The 25204-nt window shown below is 37.7% G+C and overlaps 1 protein-coding gene across 1 annotated transcript in view; it reads left to right on the plus strand.

The window, feature by feature from the left end:
- The first annotated feature begins 1377 nt into the window (after window positions 1-1377).
- The window catches only part of LOC140245654 (host cell factor 2-like), a 44962-nt gene continuing 21135 nt past the window's right edge, over window positions 1378-25204 (plus strand). Inside the window, exons 1-13 of the mRNA XM_072325205.1 lie at window positions 1378-1537; window positions 3304-3613; window positions 5264-5472; window positions 6334-6418; window positions 7243-7349; window positions 14593-14738; window positions 17384-17501; window positions 18085-18198; window positions 22071-22144; window positions 22684-23022; window positions 23466-23670; window positions 23976-24167; window positions 24546-24767. Coding sequence (XP_072181306.1) covers window positions 1378-1537; window positions 3304-3613; window positions 5264-5472; window positions 6334-6418; window positions 7243-7349; window positions 14593-14738; window positions 17384-17501; window positions 18085-18198; window positions 22071-22144; window positions 22684-23022; window positions 23466-23670; window positions 23976-24167; window positions 24546-24767 — 2281 coding nt within the window. The remainder of the gene's footprint in view (window positions 1538-3303; window positions 3614-5263; window positions 5473-6333; window positions 6419-7242; window positions 7350-14592; window positions 14739-17383; window positions 17502-18084; window positions 18199-22070; window positions 22145-22683; window positions 23023-23465; window positions 23671-23975; window positions 24168-24545; window positions 24768-25204) is intronic.

Consider the following 25204-nt stretch of genomic DNA (forward strand, 5'->3'; position numbering starts at 1 on the left):
TAACATACAGATCTTTAACATTTTTTTTTTATCCTATAGCAAGCAGTGAGGGGCAGATATTGTAGCTATTGAGTTATTAACACAATGAATTTCCTTTGAACAAACCAGGTCACCTCCCTGAACAAACAGAAATCGACTTGTTGCTTTGTGAGATGATGACATGATATATGGTAATAAAAAAATTAAAAAAAAATGGTGTCTCCACGAGGGAGCTCATAGAATGTCTACATAGAAGCTCATAAGGAAAGTCGCCACTTGGGCGTGGGAGCTCATTCAATGTAACAGAACAACTCACGATTACGAAATAGTGTGCACAAATCACTGATCGATTTTGAGAAAGTGTAAATATTGTAACTTACGTACATCGTAGTCACCCTGATAAAAGCGAATTTGCCCTTTTATTGACAGTTTCATCTTTCCTGCTACAGTAAAGTTCGTCTTCAGACTAAAAAAAAAAAAAAACACACACACACACACACACACAAAGCAATAGATAAGATGTAGGAAAAACGTTTGTAAATGAAGTATTGGCGCCTAATGAACACTGAGCGATCAATGTGGTCCCTGATGTACACACAGACAAAAAGGGGTCACGCCCACCACCACCTTCGAGGTCTCAATTCACTTTCCTCCCAGCGACTTCGCGTCGTTGGCTCGTAACTTGAGATGAAGTCTGGTTGTTGCTTTTTTCCCCACTGAGCAGGCGCAATAGTCGCACAACAAGTGAAGGGGCGAGCTCAAAACCCTAACCTGGAGATGGAGCAGGTGTAGTGCGCGTGCAACACAGAGGGATCGAGCGAGTGGGCCGAGCTGAGTACGCCGCCTCCGCCGAGGTACTCTTTTTTTTTTCTACACCGCGCCTCCCTTAACTGACCAATCATAGAGCAGAAACTGGTTTACATTTTGTGAATATTCAGTAGCATCTGTGTGATTTGACAATATACATCCGCTAAAAGAAGATAACTCACTTGTATTGTGGCTTCTGTGGATGTTGTTTAGGATAAAATTTTACTCTAAATAGGTATGGATGACAAAATCAACAAAGAAGTTTACATACGATACATGGCGACTTACTTTTTTTGGTTATGATCACCAAATGTTACCGTGGGAAATAATTCCTCACATTTCGCTGGTGAAGCGCCAGTTATAGAAATGTCATTTTTATAGTAATATATTTATTTTTTCTCATTTATAATCCACATATATAACAATATTTTAATGTGTTATTGGTTACTAAGATATTACACCAATATTTTAAAATATTCATATGATTTTAAATGAATATAAATCCTCAAAAAAGAAAAGCTATACTTGATCATCCGGGTAAGGTAACTGTTTTTCAGCTGCTCGGCTGAGGCATTGTGGGTAAGAGACAAAATGGCGGCTCCCATACTAAAATGGAAGCGTGTGACAAATACTACTGGTCCAAGCCCCCGACCACGCCATGGACATCGAGCCGTCGCCATCAAAGACCTTATGGTAGTCTTCGGTGGTGGGAATGAGGGGATCGTCGATGAACTGCACGTTTACAATACAGGTGAGCTCGAAATTTTGGTCGAGTTCGGACCAATTCAAGATGGCGCTCCATTGTTGTCATTCAGAAGCGTACTGTTTTTCTCGTTTCATGAAGGTTGATCATTCTTTGAACTTGAACAGTTCCGCAGAATTATTTGACACCTATGTAACCATGCAGTGTGGTTAAATTTTGACGTCAGATTTACTTGTAATCTGTCATATTATCATCGTTGACAAAAAATTCAAAATGGCGGCCTACATTGTTTACCATTGAAATTGGCTGACATTGCGCTGGCGCGACCGAATTTTCCTGATTTTCAATCATTGGTGTCGAGAGCAGGTTTCCTTGCAGTAAATCGAAATTTTGAGATAGATTACGCACATCAATGATATGTATGATATACTTTCTTCTTCAAAATACAAATAACTCTCAAAAAAGGGAGTTTTTACTAATAATAATCCGCATTTTAGACTCTATTTTCCACCATAAATTGATTGAGTCAAGATTGAACTTTTTTTTTTGTACGGAATCACATCAAGAATATGAGATGAATTTACTCATCCAGCTCGCAACATGCTGATACAGAGTTTCTCGTTTGTACCCTTGATATTTATGCCAATGCTTGCTGTTCATAAGTTACTTTCTTGGGATAAAGTTTTACATGTAAAGTTTAAGTGCAAAATGCAAAACTGATCTCTGAACCATGTTTAGAAATCTAAATTTATTTTATTTTTTATGACCTTTTGTGTTAATTTACTTTTCATTTCATCATATTTTTCTTCTTCTTTCGATAAAGTACAGGTCACATTGTGGTGGATCAGCATAATTTTGTTGGATGCACTGTAATATCACTGTACTTTTTCCCCATTTATTGGCATTGCATCTTGCCATTCTTGCTTGGTTCACTCATTGCAGTGTATGAATTACATTGTATATAAAAATTGTCTAGACCATGTTGAACATTAAAAGTAACAACAGACTCCATTCCACATAAAAGGAGAAAGGAAAAAAAAAAAGATAGGAAGGTTGATGTGGAATGACATCTTGATCATGTCAGATTCAGTGAAACTACAGCAGGTGTACAATAAGTTGCCAAAGACAAAATGCACCTAATTCATAATTTAGTATAAAATTTTGGCCAGCTGAGAAATTGATTGAACAATTACTATGAGTGAAACTCAAAAGAGTTAAGAAGTAGCTTTGCTCTAGTGAGCTTGAGAGTACAGATCTGTGTCAAGAGGTGTGTTATGGCACATTGATGGTGGTTGCGTTAAGGAAGTTATGGTAACTTTGTTTCAGATGTCAAATGAATTACATTTTGTATCACATTATAATGATGAAGTTTGTGGTTAACTGAGACTAATTTACCAGTCCTTTTCAAGTAAGTGTATCACAACCCTGTGTAGCATGGTATTTCTTGTTAGCTTTTTCATGATTAGGGAATAAAGTAATAATGTACAAGAGAGTTATGCACTTGTAAAAGTAAGATTTTAAGCTGCTATAAAACGGAACTAGCAATTGTGCTATTTTAGCATATTTCATCAACACTTCAAGAACCCTACTAACCTTCTTACTGGATTGATAACTTGCATTGTTTTCTGTAAAATCTAGTGTATCAGAGATTGCGTGCACTCAGAGTTTTGTGATATCCAACTTATCCTGAAATTTATATACTTATCGCTTTACCTGTGTGGGCATGTGTTGGTTTGTGTGAAAAGATTTTCAAGTCATTGTAGTGAAATCTGAAACCTTTGATATCAAAGTATTATACGTATGTTTATTTTCAGCCACTAACCAATGGTTTGTCCCCGCTGTAAGGGGAGATATCCCACCCGGCTGTGCTGCATATGGCTTTGTCAGTGATGGTACAAGGCTTTTCATATTTGGTGGGATGGTGGAGTATGGTAAATACTCCAATGAGCTGTATGAGCTGCAGGCTAGCAGATGGGAGTGGAAGCGGCTGAAACCTAAGACAGCAAAGAATGCCCCACCCCCTTGTCCCCGCCTTGGCCACACCTTCACAATGCTGGGCAGCAAGGCATATCTGTTTGGTGGCCTGGCCAATGACAGTGATGATCCAAAGAACAATATACCACGGTCAGTCCTAGTGTATTGAGCCATAATTGTGTAGTCCTATGGTGCATTTCTGTGCTGGTAGACAAAGAGTTATACCTTTGCTTGCATCATTATTGTTGTCTAGATGTATACAGTATATACAGTAGCCCAGTATTTCATGTTAGTGTTAGTGATCCTGGAGCAGCACATTGATTCTGAATTGCTTAAATGGTTTCTGAAATTTCATTTCATAGAGTAACATTATTCCTGCAAAAATGAGCATAGAAAAGTCATGTGCTATACAAAACTCTTGTATTGTCTAAACTAGACCAAAGAAGTTCCGATGACTTGATTGTTACTTTTCTTACAGGATATCTACTTGCCAAGGTGTAATAGTGTATATGCCATACCCAGGAGCTCTTGCCTTTCATATATTCAAAGATTCAAATTTATTTTTCACTTCCATCAAATAACCAAAGAAATTATATACATATACAATGTATATACAGAGGATATTCGTAATAATTGCAGAATGTGATTTAACAAAGTACATATGAAAATGAGTAACAGATGAAAAAACAACAACACACAATTATATCTTTTTAATATATACATAAGGCATGTAATACAAGTTTACTAAGGGTGGGGATGGAAATGGAGGGTCCCACTAAGAAGCAAAGTTTGTACAGTATGGGACCCTCAGAAAATACACAAGACAGCAATATAAAACAAATCAAAACAAACCAATGTCAACTGACATGAAATGAAAATAATTGGGAAGGGAAAAACGAAAAGAAAGAAAGAAAAAATATATATATATGCCCAAGTACACTATTTTCTACCTATGATCCACTGATATTTTTTCTTTTCTTTTTTTTTAAAGCTCATATAAGGCAATTGGTGGCATTGTTATCATTGTGTTTCATGTATATGAATTTCAGTATGTTGAACATTTGGCATGTAGCGGTTGGCAGTTACCACATTCTTGATAAGTTTCAGAATTTTATGAAGTACCAACCATGTTAATTGAACAGTCCTCAGAGAAAAGTCACCATTGATTATTTTAAATTCTGTGGAAGTAAAAGAAAATGCAAATACAGTTTCAAGTTGCCACCTTTGTAGAGGAATTTATCTGAAGAAAAGCCCTGTGAGATATGTGCACTTCCACTGATAAAAGGAAACAATGTTACACTGACCATTTTAAAGGCATAATTTACCATTTGCAGATGAAACAAAAACCCAGCATTAGTGCTTTAAAGTAGTTTTAAAATGTGAGTTAGGGATAGAAACAACCACTGTAAAAATTTGAATCCGTAAAATTGATATTAAGTATTGTTAAATATACAGAGCGTGAACAATAGTTATGATAAAGATATGTCCAGACTAAACTATCTACAGTTACGGTTTATTGAGAAAAATACAGATATCTTCTTATATTTTAGGCTTTATTGCGAAAATTTTATATGATAGGATGTTCTGTGGCACAACAGACCTGCATATATGCAGTAAATGTCATATCTTGAAAATTCTTTAAATCACTGTTCCCAAAGGTAAATGGACCTTTAAATTCTAAAGAAGACTCAAATTGTATGAGTGAATGGTGCCATGATCATTATATGGTTGCTTGTATGGAAAACATACCAACTCTACAACTGTATATTATTCAGTGATGATCACTTTGTGTTGAAACAGGTACCTCAATGATCTATACTCATTGGAGCTGAGGTCAGGCTACTCAAACATGATCTGGGACATCCCACTGACCACTGGCCCGGCCCCTCCACCCAGGGAGTCACACACCTGTGTGTCTTACGTCCCCAAGGATGGCTCTTTCTCACGGCTGCTGGTCTATGGCGGCATGAGTGGCTGCCGGCTTGGAGACCTTTGGCAACTCAACATGGGTGAGCTGCCTTTATACAGTTTATGAGGAATTGATTAGTTTCTAAGATAGAAAGATCATTGTTGAGTTGAGTTTCTATTAACGTAGCCATGTTAAAAGAGAGAATAAATCCTGTTGTGATATGAATTGGGAGGAACTGTGAGTGAATATCTTGAAAGCAATTTCTGAATACATAATTATAAGATTGTGCCAGTGCACAAACAGGTGTTTGATTTAAGTAGTCCTTAGTACTAGTAGTAGCAACAGCAGAGATTATTATTATTATTATTTTTTTTTTTTTGCAAAGGTCTCAGTAGTTTTTCAGCTTAAATGATATAGTGATGTTGTCAAGTTATTGTATACAGCTACACTAAGTGCTGGCTGTGTTGAATGCCCTGTGCTTCCTACAAGGCTGAAAGGTACTTAATGTTATCTCAAACTTGCAATATCATGAATACTCATAGGATGCATAGAAAACTTACTTTCTCAAAACTGATGAACACTTATAGATTTTTCCTCTTTTTTTTGGTAATGTTTATGATTCTTGTAAATTGAATAGATCAGAAATATTCTTCTTCTATAAGATTATGAATAATACTACTCTCTTTAAGGTGTTGAGAATGAAAACACATCATATTTGTACATTCAGCGAAGAATCATGCCAGGCTTGATGTTTGCTGTACAGTGCACTCCAGTTATAACGAACATGGTTGTAACGAAAAACCGGTTACACTGTTTGTATTTTTATTGTTTATTTGTTCAGTTATAAAGAAATTTTGATATAACGAAAGAAAACTGCTGGTTGCGACAACTTCCTTATAACGGGAGTCTACTGTATATTGTCTACAGAAAGTATCCCTATTTTGCTTATTTTTCTTTTCAGACACACTGACATGGGTTAAACCCGAGTTGACTGGACAGAACCCACTGCCAAGGAGTTTGCATTCAGCCACTGTCATTGGAAACCGGTTAGTAAACAAAACCTAGATGATGTACCATCATTTCAAAGTTATAAAATGTTTTTTTTTTTACTGCAAAGCCTGCACAGAGTTTTGTCAGTGTCAAATTTTAATCCCAAACAAGATAGTTTTAACTCACAAGCACACATGTTGTGATGTGGCCACAATGGGAGCCACAGATCTAAGTTTGCATCTTGCTTTGCAATAATGTCAAATAAAAAGATATCTGTTGTTTCTCATTCATCCCTTGAATTGCAAGACACGAAGACTTACGTGGAACAACTTTAAACATTTCATAATCATATACATGGCTTGGCTGTAGGACAGGGTGGTATGGTGCCAACCATTATAAAATACTGTAGCTATTGAGTGGGAAAAAAAATCACTGACCACTTGACTTGTCTCTTTTCACATGTATGTGAGGTACTGATATTTAGGAGTGGACCAAAAGTCATATATTTGCATGATAATGATATTAGATTGACCATTTGAGTGAAAGCAGTGATGTTTTGGGGGGTCTCCAGTATGGAAACTTCACAAATATTTCTCAAATTGGTACTGACAACTTGCAAAGCTACATACGAGGATTCTTTGGTTCAATGACCCTCACCTTCCATTTCACCAAAGTTTCTTGATGATACGAGATAAGTCCTTTCTAAACTTCAAACCAGATTCACATGTGTTGGTCTACTCTGATATTTTAATGATGCTCCACCAAATGAATGAAGAAAATCTAAAATTGCAGTGAATGTAATGAATGCTAGAAAAAAAAAAAGTTTGGTATATCTAAATTTGTGCCATATAAGTCATATTCACTTTTTATGCCTCCACAGGATGTTTGTGTTTGGTGGATGGGTACCCCTGGTAATGGATGACATCAAGGTAGCTGCCCATGAAAAGGAATGGAAATGCACCAACACTCTCGCATCTCTGAACTTAGGTAAGAGCATAAATGGTCTTCTCTACTCCGAAAATAAAGAAGGTTACTCGACTTGAGCAAGTGAGCTCTTCAGAATTGAGATCATTGTGCGATTTGAGATCAGAGTAACAAAATAATATTTAATAAGGAAGTTGTCAACATTCAGATCAACAAATCAGGACCTTTTTTCATAAAACTGTACGTAAGTTACGCACGACTTTATGAACGAATTAAGTGTGGCAATTCAAGTGGGTTTCGTAATCATTTTTCATTTCAATAGCTTAACTTGAAATTTGCAGATGATAATGATTATTCGTACATGTTAACACACGTTTTTAGTTGAAAGTGTATTTTTGTCCCAGTGTAAATGAAGTACTAATATACAGTCATACTTTATCAAAACGTTAAGGGAAAAAATTGGGCAGACGTAATGGCACTTCATATTCCAGTCGTTCATAGAGTCATGCGTAACTTCAGCTTTATGAAACAGGGCCCAGATGATATATTCAGAGAGAATGAAAATGAGGTGTTTGATTTCAGTTTGGATTGAATTCATGATCAGATGATAACTCTCAGTCTTAATCTGCAGTTAGCCAATATTATATGAAATCTATTTCAGGAAAAGTGCCATACATTTTTTTTTTTTTTTATTTAAAAGCACTGTAGAGTTTCAGATGAAATTAACAAGTATTTCTTATAGTCTAACACATCAACACACAACTGTATCAATTTGAAGAAGATTTTTGGACACTAAACAATTTCTGGGCAATCTCGGGAAGTAAGTGATATTGTATGTCTTAATATGGCTGTAATGGTATGAAGGGATTTTGAGTGTGAATGTGATTGAGGAATTTGTATTAGAGATGAAGATGATTATTCTCTGTGATTTTCAAAGTTTCAAAGATGTGTTCTACATCACAACCATTAAACATGACTGAATTGTATTTGTTGGGCCACACAGGGATTAGCATATTTTGTCTGAGCTTATTGAATCTCACACACAGAAGTATGTAGTATATCTCAACATCTTGAGTGTTCAGGCAATGATGGTGGTCACAAAATATGAGTATTGTAGTCATCTGTAATGAATTTGTGCCACATTAAAATAAAAATGACAAAACTAACAAATGATTTGATGATTCAATATCTCTTTTAAAAGACAAAAAAAAAAAATAAATAAACGTGAGGGAATTCTAAAGCAGCAACACAAAATAGAAAATGGGAGGTAGAAATGACTCTTTCCAGTGAAGATGATTTTGAATTAAAATCTTGAAAAAACAACTATGCTCTGGGAATTTTCCAGATAAAGAGTTTTCCAGACCAAAAAAATAAAAAATAACAGCAACAGAGGAAAAAGCAAAGATCCACTTCCCCAAGAAAAAAAAAAAAAAAATGTGGCAATAATGCACACAGTGATGGTTTATATTTTTGTGTCATGTGAGTGGAAAATCTATAAAAAGGAAGATGGGAAGGTTTTCATTAAAGCATAGATACTATCATTCTAGAGTGCAGCAGTGCTGTTTGATGGAAATCAAGCCATGTTTATGACTTGGAAGAGATATGGCAATTGATTACATCCCCAGCATTAGTAATCGAAATGTGGCTCTGACATTCTGTCTTAGTGTTGTTGTAATCAGATGAAGGAAGTGTGTTTAATGAGACAAGTATTTCAGTCATTATCCACACATTATACGCACATTTGATGATGAAAAGTTTCATCATCGCATCTCAAGGGCTCATAAATACACCCATTACTTACGATCTGAATAGAGGCTGGTTTGTAAAAGAAACCAAATCAGTCTGTAATCTTGTGTTCCATTGTATGCAGTATCAAATCTAGAAATCCTTACCCCCAAGAAAGCAAAACACTACATGTACATGAGCAGTTCACAAGCACCTTTAAGGTGCCATTGCCAAGTGGTTTTGACATTGTTCTCACTGCCCCTTTGAAATTAGGCACAACCATCATACACAAGAGAGTAGAAACAAGAAGCGTTTCTTAAGTGTGCATGAGGATAATGGCTTTGCTCAGTCCTCACTGCAAGTGTGTGTACACTGAAGAAAGCAGTGCTCTGTTTAACCATGAGTCGAGTGAGAAAGAAATTGTTGAAGACAGCTCGATACAAGCTTGACCTCATTCAAACAGAAAATAAATACCATGCATGTGGCACAACAATCACTTGACCTGACAGCTACAAATGTACACTGTATGTTGAGATGCCCGTTGCATGCTGTGTTCATTGGTTGTTATCATCATGGTATTTTCTAAATTGTATGCTGATGTTTATAAAAGCTTCTGATCCTTTCCTTCAATTTGCTCCTGGCTTTTTTTTTTTTCTTTGCTTTAAGAATTTGTAGTGCCACACAGCACCAATTAACTAATTGCCATATTGCTCTCTTTGCAGCTTTGAGTATAAAAGGAAGTAGAATATTTGGCAGTGAAATCATTTATCCTTTGCTGTTAGCAGTATGTGAAAATAGAGTAGAAGAGAGTGAGAGAAATATAAAGAGAGAAGAGACTAAAAAAGCAGAGAAGCAGTGTCCTGTCCATGTAGAAACATGTCTGAGTGGATAAGTGTTGTCATAGAAACATATCCTTTCCTAAGTCACTTTGAGATCCTTATCTTTGTTTGCACTCACGGGGGCCCCAGTGGGCGTGTCTATAGCACTCAGACAGTGCAGGAGTATGCAAATGTAGAAGTCACACCCACTGTAAGGTGCATATTGGTGATACACTTTCCCCTGTTTTTTTATACCATCATAACCCCAAAGAAAATGTTAGATCATTTTATATAGATGTTGAAAATGGGTGAGAGAATTTTCTATATAACTTACGTTTGTTACGGCATTTTTAAATACCCCCAAAGTGTATGATTTCTGTGTTGATGATATGGGATGCCTTGACCTATTGTGATTTCAGTATTGAATTGTGATAGTGATTATCAGAGTATGACATGAGAAAAGAATCGGTGAAAAAGAATTGAATCAGTGCTTGGCAACTTGTTGATGTGCTAAGCAGTCTTTCAGAATATGAGAAATAGTGCAGTGCTACTTGTTTAATAGTATGCCAAGTAACTTTCGAAAATAGTTGCCAAAGTATCACCATGCAGTACACTGTATGTATCAGGGAACTTTGGCTTTGTATATATACTATTGTCAACATCCACTTTATCATTTTTTTTTTTAATGTTGATCTATCCCCATCCATCACCACTCTCTTGCTTGCATGCTGAAACAAACCCTTAATTCTGGATCAGTCCACACACTGATGGAGAAGATTTTGTTGATATGATTGTGATGCTAATCCTGAAGATGGCCTCTCGTTCAATCACACGCACACACACACACACACACACACAAAGTGTAATTCACATCTATCTTCGTCAATAGATTTTTGCAAGAATGCAAAGGTACATGTAACAGCTGGTTTTGCAGACATGAAGTCTGCACGTGATCTCTTCATTGTGATTTTTTTTTTTTTTTTGAGGGGGGGGGGGGGGTGATATAGTTGGAAAAGATGCCAAAACTCCTTTATTCCACCGAGTATGTGTTCATGTTGTTTTAAATTAAATGTAGCCATTAGTGCCCTTTGAAGGATTATAAGGAGTAACATATCTTCGGGCCCAGTTGTTTGCTAGTCATAGCTGTTTAGAATGTAGACATTAATAGCATCTGTTAGGGGAAAAAAAAAAAATCTTCAGTACATCGTGATGTCCATAAATTAGTAACCCCTTAAATGAAGTGATGACTTTCTTGTGGTCACAGATGAAAATGTTAAATCATGTGGTACTTTCTATGCCAGCACATTAAACTACTTGATATTATAGCAGTCTCTGTTGCGGAATGATAAGGATGTTTATGTCAGTGGTTCATTAAAGTTTTTGGCATCAGGAGTGTGTTTATGAAGGTTCTTTGTGGAGTTGAGGTTTCCTAATCTTTATTCTCTTACAAAATTTAAGCCATATTTCCCCTTGTCTTACATGCAGCTTTTAGTGTTTTTGTTTCAGAGAAGTATAGAAAATTACACTTGAAAGCTTAGTTTTCACAATGATTAAGATTCTTTTAAATCTTTTCGTCAGCTGCATTTCATTCTGTGTACATGTGCTGTCTATATTTTTCCATTTCTTTGAAAATACAGCTGTATGTTAAAAACGTGTATTCAAGTAAAAAGACCTACCGGTACAGGTATACTGACAGATTATGAATGCAACCTGTTTAACCCATTGAGGATGGGCTGATTTTGCTACAACACATATTTCCCATAGACACCTGCCTGAGTATACTTGGGACCTAGTCTTCAGTGGGTTAAGCTGATGCCATTCAATGTATGCCTAGATTATTCCTATCCAGGGTTGGTTTACAGGGTGAGAGGCCACATAACTTCCTGACTCATTGTCCTTATTTCCTCTTTTAAAACGCTTGACTCACCTTTATTTTGTCCCAAATTCTGGAATGTATGACTCCTCTCCCACGATTCTATCTCACATTTTCAAAACATGTTTTGGGGAGTGACAAATTGTGATGAATCGCTACATGTCTGATTGCTTCAGTGATGGGCAAATTAAGAGTAGGTCACTGACTCATGTACAGCAGGAAAATGGTCCAACATCTGTAATTGATAAAAAGCTTGGGAATGCCTAAGTTCCAGCCTGTGAAGTCACTTTTAATTGACATTGGAAATTTGCTTCTGGATAGAATTTGTATTGGCACAGGTAATTTGCTGTACAGAATGAACTGCAGCTAAAATGAAATAATTCCAGTTTTTTTTTGTCAGAGCATAAAGTTGACATGTTTATACTTGTCCAGGTGTAAGAATAAGCATAGCCAGCTACTTGAAATAATTACCCAAATCACAATGTGATCAGTAATGATATTTGGGTGTGATTCATTTCCCCCAAGGGCATGTCTGGACACGAAAGGCTAATTGTAGGTGAACAGAGCTTGGTGGAAGTGGTAATGCAATAGGGTCTAGTTTTATCATGGACCCTCAATACATGTAGTCAAAGTTGTACATAGATCAACAACAGTGCTCCCTACAGAATTGGAAACTTTTGTGATATTACTGCCAGCTCTATACTGAAAAGGAAAAGAATAGAATGTGGCAATGCTGCTTTCACCATAGCTTGAAGTGCCTGTCTACCAATAACTCAATACATTGTACCTGTTTTCATGGTGAGCCAAAGATTGAATACAAGAATTGTTAGCAAACAGAACCCAAAGAAAAAGAAAAATACAAAAACATTCTACTCACCACTCAAAATATTTAGACCAATATTTGCTGATAGGCAAGAAGGTGTTTATGAGTACTTTGAGCTTAATGCATGATTAGTCCTAAAATACAATGAATCAGACTTGGTCTCATGAAAGTAAAACAAAAGTGATTCAAAGTTTAATGGCTACACCTGACTCATATTTTGCAAAGACAGAGGCATGTACTGAGACAATCACGCACACACACACACACACACTCTCTCTCTCTCTCTCTCTCTCTCTGTGTCACATACTACATAAAGCATGTTTATTTCTCAGTGTCAGGAAAGACTGATTCACTTCACATTGAGACTGTTTCTCAAGGAATCATTCTTTGACTCTATTCAAACAGAAACACATACATACAGCTTGTACAAAAATTATTTTGTGCTGCAAAAGTGAATCTAAATATAAACTTGACCTTGTTTCCCCAGTTTCCTCCATGGTGCACAAAAATGGATTATAACTTATCCATATCTATTTGGAGCAGCATAGTACATTGCTTCACCAATCTGTTCCGAGGAATAATTTTCCTTCTCGAAATTGAATAGCAATTTTTGTCGATGACATACATTTTCAAGAAAATGGTATACAAGTCTATGTAATGAAACTGCTATGCAAATTACATTTTGTATAGCAGTCATACCAAAATGCATAGCAAATTGCTATGCGATACCAGGAAAATTATCCCCTGTGTTCCATTACATTATTGAAGAAAATCAATTTAGGACCTAACCAGAGCTTTGTCTTTAACTTGAAACTGGGAAATCTAAGAAGCAGTGCAGATTTTGCGTTTTTTTTTTCCTTCCTCTTGTTACAGAAAAAAAAAAGCAGGAAGGTGCAAATTGTCTGATATGTGAGGTCTGTGTCTGTCATCACATTGGTTGGCCAAGGGTTTGAGAGTTTTGAGCAGGAAGCTGTAGCAAGGGGGATGCTGAAATGTAGGCAGAGGGTCCACTTTGTGCCAAGTAGGGACGGAAATAGCTCTCTTACACACTTATGTTTGCAATCACACATATGAAAGTCTTCATGCATCGATATATCATCATTGAGGGCTGTCTCAAGTCTTCTACCATTAACTAAATATTTCAAATTTACAAAGAAAATAATCTGTTCAATTACGCTGACAAGTGATTTTAAAGAGTTTCACAGACATGGGGCTTTTCTTTGGCAGTGTAATGTGCATTAGAGAATTAAATGTAATTGATTTGTCATATGCTATTCTACTTTGTTATTTTAATAGATTGTTACCCTGTGTACTGTATACAAGTGCAACAGTAATTTCTACCTTATAGAGTGATGTTAGAGTTGTAATACGGTTAACTGTTCATATCTCACTGACGCAAATTGGCAAAAGATCTATATATTCAAATTAATGGATGTCTGCATCGGGTTGTTTTCATTGCAACTGATTGACAAATTGCCCTTAATCAATATAAATAAGCACCAATTATTCAGTGCTATAAAACACTATGAAAACACTGAATAATTGATGCTTACAGTACTGTATTAATGTCATTGGAGGGCAATTTGTCAATCAGTTGCAATAAATATACATTTGTACGGAATATGATACCATAGTTTCAATAGATACATAGAAGCTTTGAACATGTCCATGAAGGATGATAGTGCATAAATCATAATGTAAGTGTACACCAAATACATCTATTATACAAAGACACTTGCGGTATTGTCCAACAAATGCCTGCTTGACTTCATGGATGGATGTACATTTTACTCTGTAGCAAATAATACAGTAATCTTTTTTTTTTTCTAGCCCACCAAGATGGAGTTTTCATAGTATTTCAGTTTTATAAGGAGTTGTACCTGAATATTTCTACTTTTTAATTATCACAGGCAGCCAGTGAATTACCATTAGATGGCAAAGATGTATTAACACCATAACAAAGTTAGTGCAGTTCTAAAGATGCTTTGATAAATGACCAATTACAACATCTTCTATGTGTTACTTCAGTGCAAAATTACCAGTATTGTCTGTATTTCATTGTCACAGAAACTCATACATGGGAGCCCCTTGCTATGGAGGTATTTGAGGACGCCATACCAAGAGCGAGGGCAGGCCACTGCTCGGTGGCTATTCACACCAGGCTGTTTGTGTGGAGTGGCCGTGATGGCTACCGCAAGGCTTGGAACAACCAGGTCTGTAGGAATTCAGTCCTTGAGATAAAAGTCCCATTTGGTATGACAGACTGATTTGCTGTGCCTGATGAATGGTTGATCACTGTCAAAGTGCAATAGTATGGATTTCATCAACACATTTTGATCAGGAATGTCATATTTGGTTTTTTTATTTGTTTTGTTTTTTTTTAATCTGTGCATGTAATATGATGTGATGAAGTTGATGGTATGTACAGTACACAGAATATGGTATATGAAATGGGAATTCACTTTTGCTTCATGTTCATGCGGCATTTGTGAGGATGTATCAATTTCTGATGCAAATGTTAAAGGGATGGTCGTAGTTCTGTTTAAGATGTGAAATTCAAATTTTAACTTTTTGCGAGATGATTAGAAACCACTTTATGGAATATTAGAGAGCAGATAATTCAAAGAGGAATTCAAAGTTGATCTGATGAAAATTGGTTTTTAAAAGGCTGAAATGTAAACAAAAAAGATAAAACAAAGGAGTCCTAATAAAAGGTTGGTCCCACCTTTATTATGATTTCTTTGTTTTGGATATCTCAGCCATTTCAAAACCAATTTTAATGGAATAAACTGAATAGCTTTTAGAATTGTATGCTACTTCATATTTTGTAAGAGGTTTCTTATCATCTCACAAAAAAAAAAAAAATAGAAACCTGAAGCCCCATCTCAACCAAAACTATACAATCCCTTTAACTTCAGAATGGATTCAGTTTAAACACACACACACACACACACACACACACAAAGGAGTTGCTTGAACTCATACCAGCATAGATTAAGGACAAAGTCATGTTTAGAAGAGATCCCTTTTAAGAATTCACCAATCCTAGGATATGGCTTTGAAGTAATAAAGTGATGGTATAGTTTTGGTTGAGATGGCAGTTCAAATTTGAACTTTTGCGAGATAATCACAATCCACTTCTATGAAATAATAAAGAGCATACATTTAAAACCTTAATCCCAGTAGAGTACTTTGGTCTGTATCAGCTTTTATTGTCCCCGCCGAACGAGTTCGAGCAGGGGACTATGAAACGGGCTCCGTACGTGTGTGTGTCCGTGTGTCCGTGTGTCCGTGTGTCCGTCCGTGCGTCCGTCCGTGCGTCCGTCCGTGCGTCCGTGTGTGATCAAAATGTTCAAAATGCTACTCCTTCGCCATTTCTAACCCGATTTTGATTCTGTTTGCTTTATATGATAGCACTACATGGGAGCTTTGAAACTTCTATAAAGAATTTCAGTTGTGACCTTTGACCTTGACCTTTGACCTATATTGTACATTTTGCTTCAAAATGCTACTCCTTCGCCATTTCTAACCCGATTTTGATTCCGTTTGCTTTATATGATGGCACTAGGTGAGGGCTTCAAAACTTCTACACAGAATTTTGACCTTTGACTTCTTTGACCTTTGACCTTGATTTTTTGCCTATATTGTACATTGGCTACAAAATGCTACTCCTTCGCCATTTCTAACCCGATTTCGATTCCGTTTGCTTTATATGATGGCACTAGGTGAGGGCTTCAAAACTTCTACACAGAATTTTGACCTTTGACTTCTTTGACCTTTGACCTTGATTTTTGACCTAAATTGTACATTTTGCTACAAAATGCTACTCCTTCGCCATTTGTAACCCGATTTCAATTCCGTTTGCTTTAAGTGATGGCACTTGGTGAGGGCTTCAAAACTTCTACACAGAATTTTGACCTTTGACTTCTTTGACCTCTGACCTTGATTTTTGACCTGTATTGTACATTTTGCTATTAAATGCTACTCCTTCGCCATTTCTAACCCGATTTCGATTCCGTTTGCTTTATGTGATGGCACTAGGTGAGGGCTTCAAAACTTCTACACAGAATTTTGTCCTTTGACTTCTTTGACCTTTGACCTTGATTTTTTACCTATATTGTACATTGGCTACAAAATGCTACTCCTTCGCCATTTCTAACCCGATTTCGATTCCGTTTGCTTTATGTGATGGCACTAGGTGAGGGCTTCAAAACTTCTACATAGAATTTTGACCTTTGACTTCTTTGACCTTTGACCTTGATCTTTTTACCTATATTGTACATTTTGCTACTAAATGCTACTTCCGGCGGGGACATATATTACGCACCGCGTAATTTCTACTTTTCCTTGTTTGGTTCTGTAGCAGGATCCCAAAGTACTAGTATTGGAACAGAATATACTGCCAAAGAGAGTAATCCAGTATGTGAACAAATGACACACTTTCCTCTTTGATATCACTCCGTCTTTTCCTACTGATGGCTTGTATCGTATGGCTCTGCATTGTAATGGCATGCATGCAGGCTTATCTACAGTGACCTCTGGCACTCTGGAGGTGCCCCCAGTAACCCCATTGCTGGTAAGAGGATGTAGGATCACAGAGCCACATGCTGATATGCTGAGGACTGGATGTTGTATCCCATGCTAGGGCTAGAGAAAAATAAGATTAGTATACACTGATGATGCAGATCATTTAAGTAAATGTTACATCAGCACAAATATTCCTTCATGCAAGCAATCTAATCTAAAAATAAGCCAAAGCTGTCGGGGGAGACATTTTGTGTTTGCGGTTCAGTGATGTAAATATTCTTGAAATGTATGACATACTGATTAAGATGATTGTTGCACCACTGCATGACAGGTGTGCTGCAAGGATCTGTGGTTCCTTGAGACAGAGAAGCCACAGAGTCCAGGGAGAGTCCAGCTGGTGAGGGCCAGTACCACCACCCTGGAGGTGTCCTGGGGTGCTGTGGCCACAGGTGAGTCACAAGAGAACAGGAGCAAGTTTTAAGCACATGGTCAGCAGAAGTCAACCCTGAGCACACATGATTAGGATGTCTGATCAGATGAGAGGACAGATTTTTTTTTTCCCCCCAAGACTGGTGCTATTTAATTGTGGGCAAGCAGGGAGGAATGTGCATCCAAGGTATGACAGATAAAATATCTGATATACTTTCCTCGCAGTAAGTACAAGTGCAGGTAATATGTTGGATGTAATAGGAATTCAAGATTGTCTTGAAAACAGTGATTCAAATGACCAAGGACGTGACAGTGAGCACCTTTGAATAAATGATCTCCGTCTACATTCTCTATGCTTGTATGAATTCTACATCACCAATTGATCTCTGCAATTGAATGTAATTGCAATAGTAAAATTGTTCAGTTTTTACAAGAAATTCTTCCATTTCCTTAGCCTCAAGACAAGCTGGTGTAAGAGAGTTCTAAACTAAGTTGCAGCAACGTCATACTGTATCAAGCTTGTAGATATGATATGACTGAGAAGTCAGTCAGTGAATGTCAAGTCAATGAATGTTGGCCTTCATTTCTTCTTCATGGTTGCAGCTGATACCTACCTGTTGCAACTGCAGAAATATGACATGCCGCCTACCTCAAATGCTGCACCAACAGCGGGCACCACACCTGCCCGGCCACCCCAGTCCCCTATCAAATCACAAGGTGAGACACTGCAACAGACCTACACCTTCTGGTGAACATTAATACATTTTCATGTTGGGGAGAACCTGTGATACTTGTACAGCCTGTGGCATTCCTGCCAGTGGTAGAGTGCCTCACTTTTGTCGAGGCTGTAAAGAGTAGATTAATGAATTTTACACTTTATTTTGTATTGTTTTCTTAACAAGAATGGTTTTCTGTTGGCCCCATGGTGATGTTGGCAGCAGTGACTTGTAAAGTCTGAGAGTTTCTGGGCAGTGAATGACTGTGTTGAGTTTGATTATATGCTTCATTCTATGAAATATGTCATTTATCATTATGTCATTTATAAGCTCTGATGACAAGAAATACATATCATTGAATATGGACATTTGTCATTGTAACAGCAGCTGCTAGAAGTAAAAAGTTAACTCCTTCAAGGTTTTTTTTTTTTTTTTATGCCATTGATGATCCTTTGCACTTGCCTAATTCAGAGGGACTCATGCACAGTGAATATGTACTAACCTGTTGGCATGCATTATATGAGCTCTTGGCTGCTATGTTACTGATATTTTTTTTTTTTTTTTTCCTAGAGAGATCACACTGCCATAGGAAGTGAATTGTACCCCATTGAAGAACAAAAGTGAAATTTGCCTTGAATCACTAACCGTTGCATACATTTCCTGTAATATCTAAGAAATTTTTATTTTTTTAAAAATTACATGCACATAATAAGCTAGATTTATGAGATTTTAGCATCAGTCTTTATAGATATATATAAATATCTTTGGTGAAAATTCAAGACAACATGTCACGAAGTGTATCAGACATAACCACCCAGTGGAAAGCTACTTTTGTGGTGAAAAGCTCCAGATTAAGTGCTTAGAATAATCTTTTCTTTTTTTTTAACCTAAATGTAACTGCTTAAGTTTGCATTAGTTTTTATGTAGCTTATTTATTGAATACAACATGTCTGTGATGCAGCAAACTGCCTATGAGATGTAGAGTTGCATGTTCAACTAAAATTTGTATTTCAGATTGATACAGAAGTTACAGCTGATTTAGAGAAATGCAAAAGGTGCACTCTAGCAAGCCACTTTGTTATCATAAGTGACCACAGTCATGAATGTTCATGTTTGTTCCAGTAGAATACCGACATTTAAATTGTCGTAATTGCCGTATTTTGACATACAAATGTGTCTCTATTTTGGTTGTAAATTACTGCATGAGAGGCAGTTTGAGGTTTGTGTTCCTTTCCCCTCAAGACTTGTTCGGAAACTTTCAGCCAGGCAGTGTGAATGCTAGGTGATGAGCGCCATATTCATCATGGTGGTTCTGTAAATGGAAAGTTTATCTTTTCGTAATGTATGGGAGTATCAACACTTAGAAGATCATGGTAGGAATACAATCTTGTTTGATGGGACCTGTCTATTGGAATGTATGCATGTTGGGGCTCAGAGAACACTTGTCCAGATGTAGCAGGGGAAAAAAACAAAATATGCCAAACTTTGAAAATGCTGGACGGAAAACAATTTTCAGTTGAGATGTATTCTCCTGTGTCAGTTGATACGGGGCAGAGAGCCCTGATCTTCCTCTTCCGTAATGTCTTGAAATCTTTGTTACAGTCACACCCGCAATACGTGTGGTGGCTCCAGGCCCCTCGGCCACCAGTCCCATTCAGTTTTTCAAAAATAGTAAGTCAGGTCATCAAACCATGTGACCAAATGTGCATGAGACAAACCCTTTGTGTCTGCCTTTACATGTATGTGAGAAAGAAAAAAAAATGTGTAGTGAGCCCCACTTTGTAACTTTCTGTTTTTGTGAGGAAGCTGCCATGGATGATTCTAGTTTGTTTAAGCATGAATGAAAGTGAATGCAACTATTCAAGCGGTATATCATTGCATGGGGCACACTCTTTGGTGCATACGGTCCCTTAATCACTGTTATTTTATTTGCTAGCTACAATCCACAGTTCAGTTTATGTTCGGAGTTGGCTTTATCTAAGAAATTATGCTGCATTTGCATGTTTCCTTACTATATTGCAACATAAGGACTGAGTATACTACTGAGCTATGTTAGTGTGGCTTTCACTGTAAGCATTAATTACATGTACCAGTGACATGGATGGATGCTACCCCCACAAGGAATTTCCCCAGCTAATCTGTGAAAACCACCTCCATGCCACAGCCTGCATTAGTCAAAAGGGATTAAGGAAGATCAGTCAGTTGATATGGTACAAGGACAACGTGTTTATAATTATGAGGAATACTGCATTATTGATGTATAATTCAAGAATAGTGGATAATGCAGGGGGGGGGGAGACAAATTTGGTAAGTTACTGCTTGGGTTAATCAGAGTCCTTGCTATAAATAATTCTTTTTCACTATGTAACTAGAACAGACTTATGCAATTGTTCTCACTGAGTCTCCAGATAAATGTTGGTCATTAATTGCCCCTATGGTAAAGCTCCCCTCCTTAAAGGTAGGGAATCCCATTTGCATGCCTTAAATGAAGAGTTGTATAAATACAGTGGTATGTTGAAGAGAGTATCATTTTAGAAACTCCCATAAAGTATTGAAAGTGGAAGGTAACATTTAGTACATTTTTATTGACCGTTAGATTTTGAATGGAATTTTTTTCGGGGCTCACCGTAAATTCCAGTACATTACTAGGCTACCTTTGCAGACCCATGCACTGCATGTGTGTCCATCCGTATCCGGGCAATTACCCCCGGAGGGCAATTACCCCCCGGCCAAATACTGGTTAGTGGTAAGATGAGAGTAAAGATTAGGGTTAGGGTTAGGTGTAGGGTTAGGAGTTTGGGTTAGTGTTTGGGTTAGGTTCAGGATTAGGATTAGGATTAGGGCCAGGGGAAGGGTGCGGGGTAATTGCCCAGGGGGTAATTGCCCTAGACCCATTACATCAGCTCTTATACTTGTAGATTTGTGCTTATAAATAAAAAAAATACAGAAGACTGCAACAAAAAGGCTTAAGAGTGGCTGACACACAGAACTACTGAGTGATTGAGTTTTGTGCATTATTCAAATTGTAGATAACTGTTGACTTCCAAATTTCTCAGCAGTGGCCTAAACAAGTCCCCTGAGGTTCATATTTAATGTTTTGCTGCATTTTGGGAGGTCTGTAAAAGGTATCCCCTACCTTTAATGTTTAAATCAAGATGGAAATTCTTTGAGCTGTAAGATCAACATGCATGTTTTGCTCTGTTAGTGTATGTGCTTGAGATTAGCCTGTGTAGCCTTGGTCTTAAAGTGCCTGCCATTTTTATTTTAGTGCATATAACATGATTCATATAGAAGACAGCTGAATATCTGAAGGCAACAACGCAACAGTGCACATCGAACCACCATTGTCCCAGAAGAAAACAACAAGTAATCTGTGACTAGATGAATCTACTAATCATGCGATATTAAGCCGGGGAGAGAGGGGAGTTCTTAGCTAGTGCAAAATGTCTGTGTGTATTTTGTGAATTTGTGTTGTCGTAAACCCCCTCAAAAAAAAAAAAGTTTGGTGTCGACTAAAAATGCTGTTATTTTGTAACCAGAAAATGAGTATATTGTCATTGCTAGTTGACATGATTGTGATGTGCTTTTAGAATGATAAAATCTCTTTCTTTTCATATGATTTTATTCTCAAGAACTTCATGAACCAACACTGTTTTGACTTTGTCATACTCCTGAAATTGAAGTTCCACCTCCACCTTGTATAAATGTACAAGACTAGTGTACATTGTATGTTTATAGAATTCTGAGCCTGCTGATATTTTTGCTGTATTTGTTTGTGTATACATCAAAGAGGGAAAAATTATTGTGAATCTGTTTTCCTGTGGTGAAGTTCACTTAAAATCTGTCAATTGTCGTTTTGCCTTTCCACTCCAGCTCCAGGGGTCAAAGTTCAGACGCCATTAGCTGTGACAAGCTCTGCTGCATCATCCCTTATCAAACTCAGCAAGGTAAGTTAATCCTGATACTAAGCGGATTTTTGTAATGATGTGGCTCATCTTTCCATGTGTTCCTAATGTTGCCAAATTGTGTAGTAGCTGTTAGCAATTGTGGGTTTATCCCACCTGATTCTAGTTCATGAATGTATTGGGAACTGATCGAGATTCAGGGAGCAGTCCTATTGTATCAAAGTTGTCTTATTCATGAAAAAATTATTGGTGTCATGAAGCAATGAATTTTGCACTACAAGATCATGTCATTTGTGTGCATTTTTCTGTCCGGACAAAACTTAAAAAGACTAAATCACATGCCATCATTGTTTGCATTCAATGATTATCATATCATTCTGCTTTTTTGGTGTGTGTGTTTTTGTTTTTTGTTTTGTTGTTGTTGTTTGTTTGTTTGTTTGTTTTGTTGTAGCAGTAATTTCAAAGCTGTATTGCATGTCTTGGAAGATAATTTGAAAGTTAATGATACTTAATTTGTACATGAGACATGCAAATACATATTGGAGCTCATTTTCTTGATGGGTTTTGTTTCTTTGTATTAGACTGCACCAACTCCTGGTGTGCAGCAGCCAGGAACTGCACAGAACACCCTCAGTGGCATCGTAGCACTGGCCGAAGCTGCAGCGGGCACACAGAAGATGACCAGCGGTGTGACCCAGCTGGGCACCAAGCCTTTGCTCACGTCCGTCGGTGGCAGCAGCAACCTGACGCTGGTTTCCCGGACCCTGGCCAGCGGGTTGGGTGTCACGCTGCCGCAGGGCGTCAAACTCACACCGGCCCCGGGCGGGGGCCTCAAGGTGGCCACAGCTGGAGGAAAGCCACAGGTGGTGTCTGGCATGGTATCGGGCACCACAAAGACAGTCACCTTGGTCCAAAATGCTGTAAGTAAATACTCATGGTCCAATTCATTGTTGCATCACATTGACGTCATTCTGTTTAGCATATTTCACTAATATCAGATAATTGCTTATTGTGAATTTTGCATGTAGGAAGTGAGAGACCACTGATGTTCCGTTTATGATTTTTGTCTCAAATTTATCCTCAGTCCTCTGACATATGTTTAAGATGCCCATTAATGGTTAGACTGCTTTGTAAAACATGAAATCAGGTAACATGTTCCATATCTGATAATGGCATTTCTTATTGAGGTACATACAGTTTCTTCACATAAATATGGAAGTAATTTTGATTCTACCATTTTTAGTCTTTTGCCATGGCTGTGATATGTATGAGAAAGAGTTTGACTAAGCTATTTTCAAACAAAGTCTAACTTTGGGTGAAGTTGCACAAGTACTAAAGAGACCACCTTCTCTTGTTTTTGCAGGGTGTGACCAAGGCTGCCGGGGTGGGGCCAGGTACCACCATTGTGAAGCTGGTCTCTACCACACAGGCAGGGGGTAAGCCTACCACCATCATTACCCCCATCAGCCAGGCCGGGCTAAAGGGCCAGCCCACTATCCTGGGCATCAGCAGTATCACTGCCGGACAGCAGGGCAAGAGCATCATTAAGACCATTCCAGTAGCCAAACGTAAGCACGCAGATTTGATATCATTCCTGTATCATCAGTGAACATAAGGAAAAGTGATAACTCCACATATTTTGTAATGTTTGCACAGCCTTTCTTAACCCTTCGAGGACGGACTGATTTTGCTGCAACACACTAAACACTTGCCCGAGTATACTCGGGACTAGTTCTCATCGGATTAGATTTGCTACTCCAAATTTATTACTCCAATGCAAATAGATTTCATTTTGGATGAGGATTGGGATTATTTAAGCTAATTCTCATGTTTGTGTTGCTCACAATGAATTGTTTGTCTCCCACCCAAACAGCTGGTGTAGCTGGTGCTGCCAGCGGTAGCGGTAAGACGCCCACAATCGTCACGGTGACCACCAAGATGCTGACGGGGACCACGGGCACACCGACAAAGTTTATCACAACAGGTGGGGTGGCCAAGCAGCAGAAGATTGTCCTTACCACCCAGGCTGGTTCCTCCCCAACCATCTTGTCTGGCACACTGAAAGGTGAGAAGGGATAGTTAGTGCCTTGCTCAGTCTCTGCTGTAAAGGGGAAAATTTGCAATGAATTCCTGATGGGTTTTTTTCTGTTTTTTGTTTTGTTTTTTTGTGAGCTGTAAGTTATGAAACTACTGTGTATGTTTATTTGCTTCCATATTCATTTGGTTTGTTTCTGTGTTTGTGTTTTAGTATATCTGTGTGGTTGGAATTTTTTATCATAATCATTTTCTTTGTAATATCATAGTGTCAGTTGCCATCATATACAAATAACTATTAAAAGTTGCAGAGTATATTTTCAAAAGCATTATGCACTTGTATAATTTGATGGCTGTGTGTTTGTATTGTTACTAGCCACTAAATGTTGTGTCACTCTAAATCATGTAGGACTTGGGGCCGGAAACTCTCCAATCACCATCATACGAGCCGTGGCCCCTCAGGGTGGAGGGACAGGTGCAACAGGGAGTGGCAACACCATTCAAATCATCACCAAGGGTGGTGCTAAGAGTACCCTCAACCAGGCCAGTGCTGCAACTCTCCTCAAGTCACTGTCCACCTCACAGGGGCTGAACACTCCGCTGACCATCACTACCACAGCCAATTCCTCAGGTGGGACATTTTTCCAGAGCATTTTCTTGTGTCATGTGTTAAACCCACAATCACACAATCATGATGACCAGTCAGAAGTCTTTCTCCAAAGATACTGTAAAACCAAAGGTGTTCGCATGCATTTTAATTTGCGGAATGTCACGAGAGCTAAGATTCGCAGAATTAAAATGCTTGCAGAAGTTCTTGCCTACCCTATATGCATTATAATGGCAGTAGCAATTTGAGAAAATTTCATGCCGTGAAAAAGGCAGTTGGCTCCAATCCGTGAAAATGTTATGGCACAAAAAATATCTTGCTGTACAGTATACCTCCTTGTTTAATATAAGAATTGTTAAAGTGCAATCCCCATTGGTTTTCATATTGGTTGTAATCAAGAAAAAAAAAATCAAAGGGTCAGAATTGTTAAGAGTTCTTTAAATCAAAGGTTAGATAAGAAA

This window comes from Diadema setosum, chromosome 2, assembly GCF_964275005.1.
Source record: "Diadema setosum chromosome 2, eeDiaSeto1, whole genome shotgun sequence".
NCBI lineage: Eukaryota > Metazoa > Echinodermata > Echinoidea > Diadematoida > Diadematidae > Diadema > Diadema setosum.